This window comes from Gymnoscopelus braueri (genome assembly GCF_963280865.1).
Source record: "Gymnoscopelus braueri genome assembly, chromosome: 11".
Lineage (NCBI taxonomy): Eukaryota > Metazoa > Chordata > Actinopteri > Myctophiformes > Myctophidae > Gymnoscopelus > Gymnoscopelus braueri.
Genome location: NC_137613.1, coordinates 31,854,383 through 31,870,560, shown reverse-complemented (window position 1 = coordinate 31,870,560; position 16,178 = coordinate 31,854,383). Strand labels below are relative to the sequence as shown.

The window sequence follows — 16,178 nt, the reverse complement described above, 5'->3', positions numbered from 1 at the left end:
ATGCCGGTAACAAAAGGGAACATGGAAGAGATCTTGGCAGCAGCAGACCAGTTCAGTATCATGCTGAACGGTGTACTGTACACACCATCTACTACTGCCCTGAGGTGCAAGGATTATCTTGCATAATTTTTTACTGTATGTGTACACACGCAGTCCAAGACAGCCCTAAAAAAAGGGCGTGCACTTCCGTTTATATTTATACCCCTACCCAGGAAAGGGCGTGGCTGTGGAAAGGGAGCAAGCCTGTAAAAAAAAAGGCTACGGTGCTATATTTCAGTAACGCCACTAGATAGAGGCAGTGGGCCTTGTGGATCACAGGTCATGTTGCAGAACGTGCTTGTACAATGATACAAAGTCAAAGTCTTTAACACATGTAATTGTGTCATGCACAACACATACACAGTCAAATTGGATTTCATGTTTATATCCAATGAATTCTTGTTAGGAGATGATTGTCTCCGCCAGGCCGAAAGGCATGGCGAGAGAGTATGTTCTTCCCCCTGTCCGTCCGTCCGTCCGTCCGTGTGTCCGTGTGTCCTGTCCGTGTGTTACCAGCTAATCTCCGGCACCGTTGGCCCGGTCGCTGCGAAACTGTGTACACCCACTCCCTGGATGCCAATTCTGAACCTCAGACCCACATTTTCACATGGGCCTGTCATAGCGCCACCAGGAGGCCGATTTGTGCAAAACCCATTTTTTGCCAGACCCAAGGGGTCGGGCTTACATGAGGCTTTGTATTTCGTCCATACATGGGCAGGGGCCATTTGTCCTCCGGCCCCAGCCCAAAAAAAGTTTGTGACGTCCCCTTTCGTCACAAACTATTCATGACATCATGTTATAAAGTGGTTTGTAGGTGTGTTACATACCAGGACTTCATTTTGGGTCTGGCAGAACCAGGTCTCCTGGTCTTGTTTCCCATTACACCTACAGCTTTTAACCAAACGTCATGCAAATCGGTATACAGTATCTCTATAGTCATGTAATCAACCCGGATCTGTCCGATTTCCCATATTCCATAAGGTTGGCTTCCAAAGTTTGCAGGATTGGTCCGTTTTGAACAAACTGCCTCAAATCATGAACGCCGCTTGCCATTTCCATAAAATTGCACACGCACATTCCCACTAGGCCGAGGAAGAAATGCCATTTGAAAATGTTTAAATCAGCCTCATGGTGGCGCTACAACAGGCCGATTTGCATTTTTAACTATAACTGCACCGATCTGTGTGAAACTTTGCACGCACACTCCCTAGAGGCCAAGGAAAAACATCTGCACTGCATTTTTCACATCTGCTTTTTACAGCACCACCAGGAGGCCGACTTATGTAAAATACATTTTTTGAGATAATTCCTTCAGATTCTGTCCAAAAAACACGCAAATTGGTACACAGTATCTCCATAGTCATGTGATTCTGATGGATCTGTCCGATATTTCATATTCCATCCTATTTGGCTTACAGTGACTTCCAAAGTTTGCAGGATTGGTCAGTTTTGAACAAAATGCCTCAAAACATGAACGCAGTGTGCAATTTCCGTGAAATTTTGCATGCAGATTCCCACTAGGCCGAGGAAGCAATGCCCCCCTTTTCACATTGGGGTTTTTGCATTTTTATGCGGTGAAATTGCGGGAAGTTGCGAAATATGTGAAAAGTTAAGAAATATGCAGAAATATGCAGAAAAATGCGATGCGAAGCGCATATTATGCGATGCGATGTGTATATTATGCGATGCGCATTTTATGTGATGTGATGCGCATTTTATGTGATGCGATGCGGCCTTTTTGAAATAACGTTACCCCCGCATAATTATGCGCCATTTTTCTGATTATGCGGTAAATTATGCGATTGCTAAATCGTATTTTTCTGGAGGGTCTAAGTTATATGACACATCAGCTAGTTGTGGCTGAGTGATAGTGTGGTGGTCTAAGCATCAGACTCTCAGTGCAGAGATTACATGTTCAAATCCCAGTCATTCTATGGTTCATTGCTTTTCAACTTTACTAACACTTCCAGAGTACGAAGAGACGTAGGATGGGAGTGGCTGAGAGATGGTGTAGCGGTTTGAAGATCAGACTCTCAGCATGGAGATAACATGTTCAAATCCGAGTCATTCTATGATTCATTGCTTTTCAACTTTACTAACTGAAGGCTGACATATAAACACTTCAACACTACGAAGAGATATACAGTATAATGGGAGTGGCTGAGAGATGGGGTAGTGGTCTAAAGGTCGGTCTCTCAGCACAGAGGTTCCATGTTTAAATCCCAGTTGTCCCATACTTCAAAGTTGTAGTTCTTTGACATTTTCAAGGCCAAAGTACAAAAAAGCAAGTCAAAAGCACGAAGAGACACGTGAAGGGAGTGGCTGAGAGATGGGGTAGTGGTCTAAAGGTCAAACTCTCTTCACAGAGGTTCCATGTTCAAATCCCAGTTGTCCCATACTTCAAAGTTGTATTACTTTGAGATTTTCAAGGCCAAAATACAAAAAACCAAGCACGAAGAGACATGTGAAGGGAGTGGCTGAGAGCTGGTGTAATGGTTTGGAGATCAGACTCTCAGCATGGAGATGCCATGTTCAAATCCCAGTCATTCTATGGTTCATTTCTTTTCAACTTTACTAAGTGAAGGCTGACATATAAACACTTCAAGAGTACGAAAGACATACAATGGGAGTGGCTGAGAGATGGTGTACCGGTCTAAAGATAAGACTCTCAGCATGGAGATGCCATGTTCAAATCCCAGTCATTCTATGATTCATTGCTTTTCAACTTTACTAACTGAAGGCTGACATAATTATAAACACTTCAAGAGTACCAAGAGACATCTACTGAGAGTCAGTGAGAGATGGTGTAGAGGTATAGGGATCAGACTCTCAGCAAAGAGGTTCCATGTTCAAATCCCAGTCGTCCCACACTTCAATGTTGTAGTACTTTACTACTTTGAAATCTTCAAGGCCAAAATACAAAAAAGCAAGTCAAAAGCATGAAGAGACATGTGAAGGGAGTGGCTGAGAGATGGTGTAGTGGTTTGGAGATCAGACTCTCAGCATGGAGATGCCATGTTCAAATCCCAGTCATTCTATGGTTCATTGCTTTTCAACTTTACTAAGGGCGCGTTCGAAAATACAGCACTGAGCGCACTGGCCAATACAAACTAATAGGCGAGTGTGCTCCGGTGCGTAATTTCCGAACGCACCCTAAGTGAAGGCTGACATAATTACAAACACTTCAAGAGTACCAAGAGACATCTAGTGAGAGATGGTGTGTAGAGGTATAGGGATCAGACTCAGCAAAGAGGTTCCATGTTCAAATCCCAGTTTTCCCATACTTCAAAGTTGTAGAACTTTCAAATTTTCAAGGCCAAAATACAAAATAGCAAGTCAAAATCACGAAGAGACATGTGAAGGGAGTGGATGAGAGATGGGGTAGTGGTCTAAAGGTCGGACTCACAGCACAGAGGTTCCATGTTCAAATCCCAGTTGTCCCATACTTCAAAGTTGCAGTACTTTGACATTTTCAAGGCCAAAATACAAAAAAGCAAGTCAAAAGCACGAAGAGATACCTGCTGAGGGCCCAAAGGTGTGTTGGCGCAGTGGTGTGGTGTGCTTGATTGGTTGCCTCTGCTACAGACAGTTCGCAGGTTCAAGTCCCATGCCATCAACGTACTGGAGGACCATCGGGGGGACTGCGTCCCTCCCCTGTTTCCTGATAGTTAAAGGTGGGGGGTTATGTCTGAAAGAACTCTGCCCAGCTAAGCTTTTACAGAAGGACACTCCAGCCTCTGATGTGCTCTCTGCGCTTTTGGCGTTTCCGGCGTTCCCAGTGCCGCCGAGTCCTTCAGAGCATCAAGGCAACCAAGGCAGTAAAACCATGTGATCCCTAAAAGACACCATGCTGAGCTTCTACGGAAAGGATCGGGAGCGTAATCAGCCAAATGACTTCATGACACCTAAAATGTATTTCTGTAAAACTTTAGCTGGGCAGAGTTCTTTCAGACATAACACCCTACCTTCAACTATCAGGAAACAGGGGAGGGACGCGGTCCCCCCGATGGTCCTCCAGTACGTTGATGGCATGGGACTTGAACCTGCGAACTGTCTGTAGCAGAGGCAACCGATCAAGCACACCACACCACTGCGCCAACGCACCTTTGGGCCCTCAGCAGGTGTCTCTTCGTGCTTTTGACTTACTTTTTTGTATTTTGGCCTTGAAAATGTCAAAGTACTACAACTTTGAAGTATGGGACGACTGGGCTTTGAACATGGAACCTTTGGGCTGAGAGTTTGACCTTTAGACCACTACCCCATCTCTCAGCCACTACCTTCAGATGTCTCTTTGTGCTTTTGACTTGCTTTTTTGTATTTTGGCCTCGAAAATTTCAAAGTACTGCAACTTTGAAGTATGGGACGACTGGGATTTGAACATGGAAACTCTGTGCTGTGAGTCCGACCTTTAGACCACTACCCCATCTCTCATCCACTCCCTTCACATGTCTTTTTGTGATTTTGACTTGCTCTTTGGCCTTGAAAATTTCAAAGTACTACAACTTTGAAGTATGGGATGAATGGGATTTGAACATGAAACCTCTGTGCTGAGAGTCCAACCTTCAGACCACTACACCATCTCTCAGGCACTCCCTTCACATGTCTCTTTGTGATTTTGACTTGCTTTTTTGTATTTTGGCCTTGAAAATTTCAAAGTACTTTGAAGTATGGGACGACTGGGATTTGAACATGGAACCTCTGTGGTGAGAATCTGATCACTATCCCACTAGACCATCTCTCACTGACTAACAGCAGATGTCTCTTAGTACTGTTGAAGTGTTCTTTTATATGTCAGCCTTCAGTTTGTAAAGTTGAAAAGCAATGAACCATAGAAGTGCTGGGATTTGAACATGGAATCTCTGTGCTGAGAGTCCGACCTTTAGACCACTGCACCATCTCTCAGCACTCCCTTCACATGTATCTTTGTGCTTTTGACTTGCTGTTTTGTATTTTGGCATTGAAAAATCTCTCAGCAACTCTTCGTACTCTTGAAGTGTTTATATGTCAGCCTTCAGTTAGTAAAGTTGAAAAGCAATGAACCATAGCATAGAATGACTGGGATTTGAACATGGCATCTCCATGTTGAAAGTCTGATCTTTAGACTGCTACAACATCGCTCAGCCACTCCCATCCTATCTCTCTTCGTACTCTTGGAAGTGTTTATATGTCAGCCTTCAGTTAGTAAAGTTGAAAAGCAATGAACTATAGAATGACTGGGATTTGAACATGGCATCTCCATGTTGAGGGTCTGATCTTCAGACCGCTACACCATCTCTCAGCCACTACCATCGCATGTCTCTTTGTACTCTGGAAGTGTTTATATGTCAGCCTTCAGTTAGTAAAGTTGAAAAGCAATGAACCATAGAATGCCTGGGATTTGAACATGGCATCTCTATGCTGAGAGTCTGATCTTTAGACCGCTACACCATCTCTCAGCCACTCCCACCATATGTCTCTTTGTAGTCTTGAAGTGTTTATATGTCAGCCTTCAGTTAGTAAAGTTGAAAAGCAATGAACCATAGAATGACTGGGATTTGAACATGGCATCGCCTTGCTGAGAGTCCGATCTTTAGACCGCTACACCATCTCTCAACCAACCCCATCATATGTCTCTCTGTACTCTCGATTGAAGTGTTTAAATGTCAGCCTTCAGTTAGTAAAGTTGAAAAGCAATGAACCATAGAATGACTGGGATTTGAACATGGAATCTCTGCACTGAGACACCATCTCTCAGCCACTCCCATCATATGTCTCTTTGTACTCTTGAAGTGTTTATGTCAGCCTTCAGTTAGTAAAGTTGAAATACGTTATCATGTAACTTTACTATTCTACCCCGAATTAGTCTTTTAGTACTTTTTAGTAATTTTTTTGTAGTTTAGCTGGCAAAACTTGACAATTGAAACTCTCTGCTGAAAGACTGAGTATTATTACTACACTCAGTACTTTTGAAGTTTATAACTCACATTCAACTACAGTAGGTCTGGGACTTGAACATGGAAACCCAGTGCTGAGAGTTTGAGCATTAGTCCACTACACCATCACATGTTTAATGTATAGATGTAGTCTTCTAGTGCAGGGGTCTTCAACGTTTTCAGGCCAAGGACCCCCTAGCTGAGAGAGAGATGAAGCAAAGTTCTCCTCAGAAAAGGGATGCTATAGGGTTCAAGTGGTTAAGGTAAAAATAAAACATATCACACAAAGATTTGGCGGACCCCCTGTGGTAACTCTGAGGACCCCCTAGGGGTCCCGGACCCCCTGTTGAAGACCCCTGTTCTAGTGCTTTAAAGTGTTCTTTTGGACTGACCAGCAAAGCCCAGCTTCCCAGCTTGGCTTTGCTGGTCATTCCAGCCAGCCAGCTAGTTACTTTACACCACTGTTGTTCTTTAAATCTAATTATTTAGCTTGAAGAATTCTGTCACTATAGTGAAAACGTGTTGTTTTTAATGTCAATAATTAAAGTAGCTATTTTTCTTCATAATAATTTTTTTTCAAAGTGATATACTGTAGTAGCAGTGACTGAGACAACAGACTGAAAAACAATGCTGTATAACTGAATGTGTGTGAGCGTGCATGCCACATCAAGTCACCTTTTGACCAATGTAGCCCGCACCCCAAAATGAGTTTGACACCCCTGCTATACATATATATATAGATATATGCACATTTCTAAAGTGACAGACTATACATTAAAAGGGTCAAACATTGGCAAAATTGTCTTCTGTCATTCACGGGGGAAAACTCTAAATGATAAAATTAGATTAATTGGAATAATTGGATTTGTTTTGACCAAAGATTTGATAATTGACATTATAGTCTCCGCCAGGCTCAAAGGCATGGTGAGAGAGTATGTTTTTCCCCCTGTCCGTCCGTCCGTCCGTGTGTGTGTCCGTGTGTCCGTGTGTCCTGTCCGTGTGTTACCAGCTAATCTCCGGCACCGTTGGCCCGGTCGCTGCGAAACTGTGCACACCCACTCCCTGGATGCCAATTCAGAACCTCTGCCCCACATTTTTCACATGGGCCTGTCATAGCGCCACCAGAAGGCCGATTTGTACAAAACCCATTTTTTCCCATTACACCTACAGCTTTTAACCAAACGTCATGCAAATCAGTACACAGTATCTCTATAGTCATGTGATCAACCCGGATCTGTCCGATTTCCCATATTGCATCCTCATTGGCTAAGGTTGGCTTCCAAAGTTTGCAGGATTGGTCCGTTTTGAACAAACTGCCTCAAATCATGAACACCGCTTGCCATTTCCATAAAATTGCACACGCTCATTCCCACTAGGCCGAGGAAGAAATGCCACTTGAACATTTTCAAATCAGCCTCATGGTGGCCCTATAACAGGCCGATTTTCATTTTTAACTATAACTGCACCGATCTGTGTGAAACTTTGCATGCACACTCCCTAGAGGCCAAGGAAAAACAACTGCACTGCATTTTTCACATCTGCTTTTTACAGCGCCACCAGGAGGCCGACTTATGTAAAATACATTTTTGGAGATTATTCCTTCAGATTCTGTCCAAAAAACACGCAAATTGGTACACTGTATCTCCATAGTCATGTGATTCTGATGGATCTGTCTGAATATTTCCTATTCCATCCTATTTGGCTTACAGTGGCTTCCAAAGTTTGCAGGATTGGTCAGTTTTGAACAAAATGCCTCAAAACATGAACGCAGTGTGCAATTTCCGTGAAATCTTGCATGCAGATTCCTACTAGGCCGAGGAAGAAATGCCCCCCTTTTCACATTCACATTGGCCTGTTATAGCACCACCAGCAGGTCTAATTTAGCAAAACACATTTTTGGAACAAAATGCCTCAAATCATGAATGCAGTGTCCGATTGAAAGGCCTAAGAAGAAATGCCACCCTTTTCACATTGGCCTATCATAGCGCCACCAGGAGGCCACAATAACCTACCTGACCTGGCGGAGACCTGTGCTCCGAGGAGCACTTTTTTTAGTTCACTTCTCTACAGGGACTGGTTGAACAACCTGGGTCACAGAGAACGACCAACTTGGCTCTCCAACTCAAATCACTGAACACAACGCCCACATGTCTGTAGTGTTAGTCAAGGTAACTTGGAAAGATCTTTCCTAATGCTAATACAGAGGGACTGCAGGCGAGGTGCCCTGCAAGGCAATTATCTCCCAATCAGTGGAGACGTTTGCTCACTGGTCATTGGGGATTTACCAGGCAGCTCACTGGTATGATTATGTTTTAACAGTATAGAGGCTATGACTTTCTGGGGTGCCAGCCAGGCGTAAGCCTGACAGGTTTAATTATCTCTGGCAGTGGCAGGATATCATGTGTTTGCGTGTGTGTGTGTGTGTGTGTGTGTGTGTGTGTGTGTGTGTGTGTGTGTGTGTGTGTGTGTGTGTGTGTGTGTGTGTGTGTGTGTGTGTGTGTGTGTGTGTGGGGCTATGCTCACCTTCCTTGATCTTTTAATCCATTTAGCCATTTTCTCTGTACTTAACTCTTTCACAATTAGTCATGACATATTCAGGAGACTGACTGTAGGAAGATGAAATTCTTTAATTTAGGTCTGTCCTTTTCTCAAGCAACCCTGGGGTGGGCAACATGGCGTATTGGTGGATGATGAGAAAAACTTTTTTTGGTCTTCTCTTCTTGGGAATTGAGAGGTGCCCATTTGTAGGTTTGCAACATGCTGCCACTGCTTGGCGCTAGCGAGAAATCGTCTAAATTGCAATGTGACAGCATTTGGGTGATTCGCACAAGCCTATCCTGCATTGTTGGCTACAAATTCAGTCTGTAATTTGACCCTTCTTTGCCACTTGAGTCTGTTAAAATACAAAAATTACCCCCGGCCCCCAAAGTGACTTTGAGTACTTAGAAAAGCGCTATATCATTTCCAGGTATTATTATTATTATTATTATTATTATTATACCTACAATGGATCTCACTCTCGCTGCAAACTTGTGGAAACTGCATTAAAAAGATTCAGGATAGATTTCTGCCAGTGCAAGGAAGAAACACTAACTTACTGGTGGCATGGTCTCAAACTAAGAATTGAACAAGCCACACCCAGGCATTATATAACCTCCCCTTCTCTAAACATCTCCCTTGTGCACTGACAGGTGAATCATTGACAGGTGAATCACTGACGGGTAAATCTCTCCATCCACTCCTGGTGTTAAGGTGAACTACGATAGTTTATAGGTGGATAGCTGGTAGCAGGTTGCCCTGAGCGCCGTCGATTAGAACGGTACCACTCGTGGGAGCTCTAGTAATTAAGCTGGTAAATTGATCAGATGGTAGAGTGAATGGTTTGTAAGGCCCTCACTCTTTCTTAGTTAGTTATACTTATTAGCTACTGAACTGAAATATCTCTGATCTGGTTTATCCTGCGTCACTCAACCTTATATAGCCGGTAGGATACATCCTACATACGTTCACCATATAAGGACGACCCTAGAGCATAGCCGTTTCATATATTGATATTCAGGAGGTGGCCGTATAGGGGACATCTCCGTAACACCTGGTCTTACAGAATTGGCATTCAAGCCTAGATTCTTGAACTGTCAGGGAAGCCGTCACGTGACCCATTGGTTTCTACAGACCCGTTTTGAAGACACTTTTTCGGCGAATTCAAATCCGCCATCTTGGAACTTCCAGTTCCAAAAAGAAACCGGAAACGACGAGGGCGGGTCTTTAGCCTACTCGGTAGAACCTTTAGAAGCCCTAGAAACATACCCTACTTTATGATTTTTTTTTTTATTAATGGTACCATAGTTTACTAAACGCATATCATGATAATTGAATAAAGACTTTAAACTAGCGAACTAGAGAAAACAAAGTATTTATGAAAATGTTTATTAAGGTAATGAAATCAAGTGTAAAGTCTGGCCAAAACCTTGTTCACTTGAATAGAGTGTATTGCTTTGGCAGCCCGCAGGAGGTGAAGAAATTGAACCATCTATAATATTCTGTTCTGTGATACATTTCTAAGTCCATGTACTTTTTCATAATTTAGCACAGAAGACAACTCACATAATGTCCTCTCTGAGTGCAGTTTTCTGGCATTCCATGGTCTCTGAATGATGAATAGGCATTACTACTTGAAATTCCCACATTAGATTATTTAAATGCAGACCCAAATACATATAACCTGAAGAAACAAGTGAGCTGACAGATGACAAGGGAAAATACTAAAGAAAGCAGATCATTCCCTTGTCCAGGGGTTCCACAACAGAGTGGTCTTGTGGTTAGAGAGTCTGCCCGATACTGGGAGGTCGGGCTTCAATCCCCAGCCGAGTCATACCAAATACCATAAAAATGGTATCCAATGCTTCCCTGTTTAGCACTCAGCATCAAAGGTTAGATTGGGGGTAAGACATACTTGTACAATGTGTCAATGTGCCTTACACTATGGAGACAGGTTCCTGGCCTATGGGCTACATGGCACGAGAGGCTACTTACAGGGGTTCCCAGACTTTTCCCTGTCAAGAACAAGAACCCACAAATAGCCATAGGCTGTGGCTGCGGCTCCTCATTGGGAAATGGCAAAAAAAAAGAAATAGCCAATGTACAAGTTCACAATTTATAGATGTTATTTCCAATAACAAAATGTTAAATCTTTGAAAATGTTTACAATAATTACATGCCCAAAATAGGCATGCCAGGTTGAAAGTGCTTAAAATGGTACATATTTCTGTATTATTTTGAACAATCAACTTTATTGTCACATAAAAGATATGCACATAGCACAAGACCAGCAGATCGAGTATGAGATTAATCATAGCAAAAAGTGGTAATACATCGGTAGGTCCACATAGCAGCAGGTATGTACATGAGATTAGACATACGGTAAAAAAAACAAAAAACACCACATAGGGCAGAAACTTCACAGGTAAAAAGTAACATGGCAGGTCCACAAGGAAAGTAAAGTAGAGGAACAGATCATGTTCCAGTTGACAGGCCAGCCTGGTGACAGGTGGTGATAAGGATAAGGATAATTCCTTTTAACAGGACGTTCATGAAAGTCCTTGCGGGCTTGTTTCCAATGAGGGCCTGTGAGCAATTAGGGGTTAAGAGGCTTGCTCAGGGACAAATTTCATTTCATCGACACATATGCTGGCGTGGCCTGGAATCGTACCTGGGGCAACCGGGGCAACCAGGGCCTCTGGCTCCCTAGGCGGGCTCACTAACCACTCAGCTATGGCCGCCACATCAGGCTTGTTCAACAGTCTGATGGTAGCCGGGGGTAAGCTGTTCAGAAATCTGGTGGTCTTGCCCTTGATACTACAAATTCTTGTAGTCCCCCCCTGAAAACCACTGCCCTAGAGTTTTTTTTTTAATATGAAGGAATATGTGGACAGATCAAGGATTGTCTTCACTCCTGGGCAGTGAGGATATTCACCACATATTTTATATTATTATAAAATGGTTTAATTGTTAACAATTAATTAATAATTAATAAATAAACCATTTGTGTTTACAGTACGGTGTAGCGTGTAGTTTTCTTCTTCATATATTTGTATTTTTTTCTCCTTTTTTCTGGTGTGCAGATTTCCTTTTTTGCTGCTGAAAGTTCATGAAACATTAAAATTGATATAACTTGTGCAGCAGATTACCAAGATTATTCTAGTTTTCCTTCAAATCAAACACAGCTGATTTAATTAATTAGCACAACTTCAACCAGAGAAGGGGCAACTAATTAGTGAGCACACCTGGTGAAGTGCTTGGTTGAAAACATGCATCACAGAATCATATTTTTTTTGTCTTTATTCATGTTTATTCATCCAAGTTAGTCCCATCAGACACCCAGCCCACCCAACCTTTAACATCCAAAACGTTAAAGAAAAGGAGAACAAGGAGGGAGGGGGAAAAATAGACAGTGAGAGCTTTTCTGCAAAATTTGGCATATGTATATTGCATTCTTATATATTGTTTTACAAACAAATGTACAACAAATACATCATAAACAGACTTCTTATTGTGAGACACTGAGAGGCCAGCTTGCGTTGTTTTCTTGTGTGCTCATACAGAGTGGACAGAGTAGTTTGAATCATACTTAGTTACGCGCCAGTGTCTCGCAACGGAAATAGCTGATCTACTAGCTCACAATGCGTTGTGCTGCAACACATTGTGAGCTAGTAGATCGGCCATTATCTGTGCGAGACACGATGCGCAGCTAAGTATAAATCAGGCTTATGAGCTGCGACGTCCTCTATGAGGAGTACGCATATTCTTCAGCGCTGCGTCGGCCGAAATCCATCCAGCCCGAGTAGTCCCTGTCTTTTATCCGATGGTTGGCGCTCAGGCCACTGGCTCTGCTGTTCACCGCCGAATTTCTACGAACAGAACCTGGGACGAAACGAGAAAGGAGAGGGGGAGAGTGAGGGAGGTGATGGAGGCAGAGGTGAAATAATGAGTGGGAGGGTGGTTGGGAGAGAAGCGGAGCATGCAGGAAATTAGTATTCTTCCTCCAAGCTGTCCAAAGGGTCAGAGAGAGTCAGAGAGCATGGCAAAGGTGCAATCTCTACAACACACTACTACACTATGGAGGACTCACTGTTTCTTCACCTCAGGCTTGTCCTTGACCTTCACTATAAGTGTATAACACACTATACAATGTATAGACTGTATGTATGTATGTATGTATGTATTCTTCTGCCTACACATACAGGTACGTCATGTCCTAGTATGAGCGAATTGGGGAAGGGGATCAACGTCACGTGATGCCTTTGTTTATCCCCAAAAAACGTCAGCTGTCCCGAAATCGGGCCAAACAAAGGTGCTTATTGGTCAAAAACCCGGATGTGTGTCTCAAAGAATGTGTGTGTGTGTGTGTGTGTATATATATATATATATATATATATATATATATATATATATATATATATATATATATATATATATATATATATACATATATATTTATATATATATATATATATATATATATATATATATATATATATATATATAGCTCCCTTTTTCATCTTTTCACAACAGGATTATACAAGATAAGGTGCATGATTTGTGTTGAGTGTTGTTGAAAATGTCGAGCATGCAAATACATTTTTCCGGGAAACACATTGTTCTTGCTTGCGATAGTGAATCTAACTGGTATTATAAAGCTGTAAAATCACAAGTTAGATTCAATAGTGGAAGCTTAATATCCTTTGTGTATTACTCGCTCGGCTGAACATACTGAACATGATTCATATGTTTAATATAAAACTTCGAGTGGTAAGGCTGCAGCCTTTAGGCAAGACTGCTTGACCTGAGATTGTGATTTCATGAGTTCAACAATCCCCAGCAGCCAGCAGGGTCATATAGTACAATATTACAATAGTGCAATAATCTATAATCATAGAAATTACACTGGACAAAAGACAAAAAGAGGTACGCTATACAGAGTTTATAACTCATGTTAGGAAGGGCATCTGCAATATTCATGTTTTGACTCTCTTCAGCTTGTGTCCATGTCCCAGCTGCTTGATTGTGAGATCTAGTCCTGCTTTGTCTATGATGGTTGTGGTACGGCAAATCGGCAATCTCATGTTTGCTCAAATTACATGCAACCATTTACTAGTCCATCCGTCCGTTCCATTCCCTAACAGCTCACCCACAAGCACCCACAAGCACCCGCACACACGCACACACACGTGCACACACACGTGCACACACACACGTACGTACGCACGCACGCACGCGCGCAGTGTGCTGGTGTCGTGCATCAAAAGGTAGTTCACAACGCGTTGAGCTGTGATGTATAGTGCAGTGCCGGGCAGTGGTGTATAATAAATAAGTACATTTACTCAAGTACTGTCCTTAAGTACAATTTCAAGGTACTTGTACTTTACTTGAGTATTTCCATTTCTTGATACTTTAAACTTCTACTCCACTACATCTCAGAGGCAAATATTGTACTTTTAAATCGACTTTTAATCCATGTATTTGAATGCTTTAGTTACTAAATTAGCTACCTTGCTGATTTAGATTATTAGTACAAAACAAACATTAACCACTTAAGCCCTATTTTATACTTTGATTATTTGAAAATAGCTGATCTATAGGCTCACAAGCTTGTGATATAATATTTTGGTACGATAAGATGCCAACACTTAGTACTTTTACTCAAGATTTTCTTTTTTTTATACAGGACTTTTCGCACGCACGCACGCACGCACGCACACACACACACACACACACACACACACACACACACACACACACACACACACACACACACACACACACACACACACACACACACACACACACACACACACACACACACACACACACACACACACACACACACACACACACACACACACACACCACCACAGAGCACAGAGCACAGAGCGTGTTCATTCCCTGGTATGGTGAGAAGATTGGCTGTGAAAAGATTTTGACACCTCCTACACTGAGATGCAACCGAACAACACGCACACACACGAACAGAGCACCCCCCACACAATGCACAAATACAAATGTTCAAGTTCTAATGCACATTCTAATGAAGATACAACACTTTAACCCTAAGGTCCTTATTTTGGGCAAGCACACAGTCACAACCCGTCACATCGATACGCCGATGTGACTTGCAGATCTGCTATTTTCATATGATCGTTGTATGATGAAGTATAGGGCTTAAGTGGTTAAATTACTTGAAACTGCAACATTTAACAATGTACAGTTTACAATGTCTGAGTGAATCTGTATCTCATGTCACTGACATGTGGATATTCTAAATGGTGGCTGAGTGTACAGCATGCATGTGTGGAGTGGCGGACAAAGTACTCAACTCCAGTAGGCCTTTGTACTAGAGCTTAAGTTGCTTTTAAAAAATACTTATGGCTTTCTGGCAGTGTGCGGACCTGGGCACAGAAAACATGATTCTTCATCCGATGATTACATGTATAATTAATTACAATCATCATAACACAGTAAAATCGTCAGGGTTAATTCAACTCTTCAGATTCAGAGTTGAATAAACTGATGCTTTTACAGTGTGTGTGTACTTTTGTGTGCATGCGTGAGTGCACCTGTGTATTGTGCACTCATGGATATTATCTGGATGTTGTTTGGTGGCCATGGTCTCTGGAGACAGAGCGAGAAGACAGTTCGGCCAGGGCTTTCTGACAGAGATGTGTGTGTTGGTTCCGCACTGTGAAAGCTCAGACTCAAATATTCAACCCTCCTGTCACACAACCCGCAGATCGCAGCACTTACGGCCGGTGAACACAAGATCACAAGATGTGATGACGATGAGCTTGTCTTCTCGCTGAAGTGAATAAAAATCAGACAGAGACAGAGAAGAGAAAAGGAAAGGAAACGAGAAACGAAGGAGAAGAGCCGGAAGACCATGCACTCTAATACACTCTTTCAGACCACAAAAGCTCTTCGGAGCCATTAATTCCTTTTACAAACTTAGGCGATCACTAATTCCAGTAATAAGGAGTCTGTGGTGGTGGTGGTGGTGGTGGAGGGGGTCTGGTGGCTGGCAGGAAAATGTATTTGCATTCGAAAATATTATTAGTGACTTACAAACAAAGAACTCTTCTAGTAAACTTGTGAAATGGGACATTCTACACAATGAGTACTTTTACTTTTGGTACTTTAAGTACATTTTGATGCCGATACTTCTGTACTTTTACTTAAGTAAATTTTGAATACTGAAGTTTAAAAACATTTTTACAATGTGGTATTGATACTTTTACTTAAGTAAAACAATTTAGTACTTCGTTCTTCCATCACTGCTCACGCACATGCTTGCACACACAGCATATTCAAAAGGACATGAGAAACAGAGACAGAGGCACAAAGACACACTCACACACACAAGTACAGCGAGTCACATGAGCATACAGACCTTTCCTGGAGATGAGTCTCGCTAGTAGTTCGCTGAGGTTGGCCCTCGAGTCTCCTTCCTCCTCTGCCAGCTGGGTCACAGAGCGGGCGTGTCGAAGATGGGGCTCCGACGCGATGTGAGTGTCGGTCTTATGGAGAGCTGTTCAAAACCAAAGGGTCCACGTTCCATAGGCAACGGAAAAGAACATGAGAGAAGACCAAAAAACATGATATGAAAATGTATTTAGTGTGCTTTTCTTTTGGTATTTTCATCTGATCATCTGGGGCAACAGCCTCTAGCGTTAACTA

At 42.4% G+C, this 16,178-nt stretch overlaps 1 protein-coding gene across 1 annotated transcript in view; it reads right to left on the bottom strand.

Moving 5' to 3' along the window:
• Positions 1-12,234: 12,234 nt before the first annotated feature.
• LOC308094652 (cholecystokinin-like) overlaps positions 12,235-16,178 on the bottom strand; it is a gene marked incomplete at its 3' end in the record, with an annotated part of 5,315 nt that continues 1,371 nt past the window's right edge. Inside the window, exons 3-4 of the mRNA XM_080441422.1 lie at positions 15,892-16,029; positions 12,235-12,371 (exon numbers count right to left, since the gene is read on the bottom strand). Coding sequence (XP_080297548.1) covers positions 12,235-12,371; positions 15,892-16,029 — 275 coding nt within the window. The remainder of the gene's footprint in view (positions 12,372-15,891; positions 16,030-16,178) is intronic.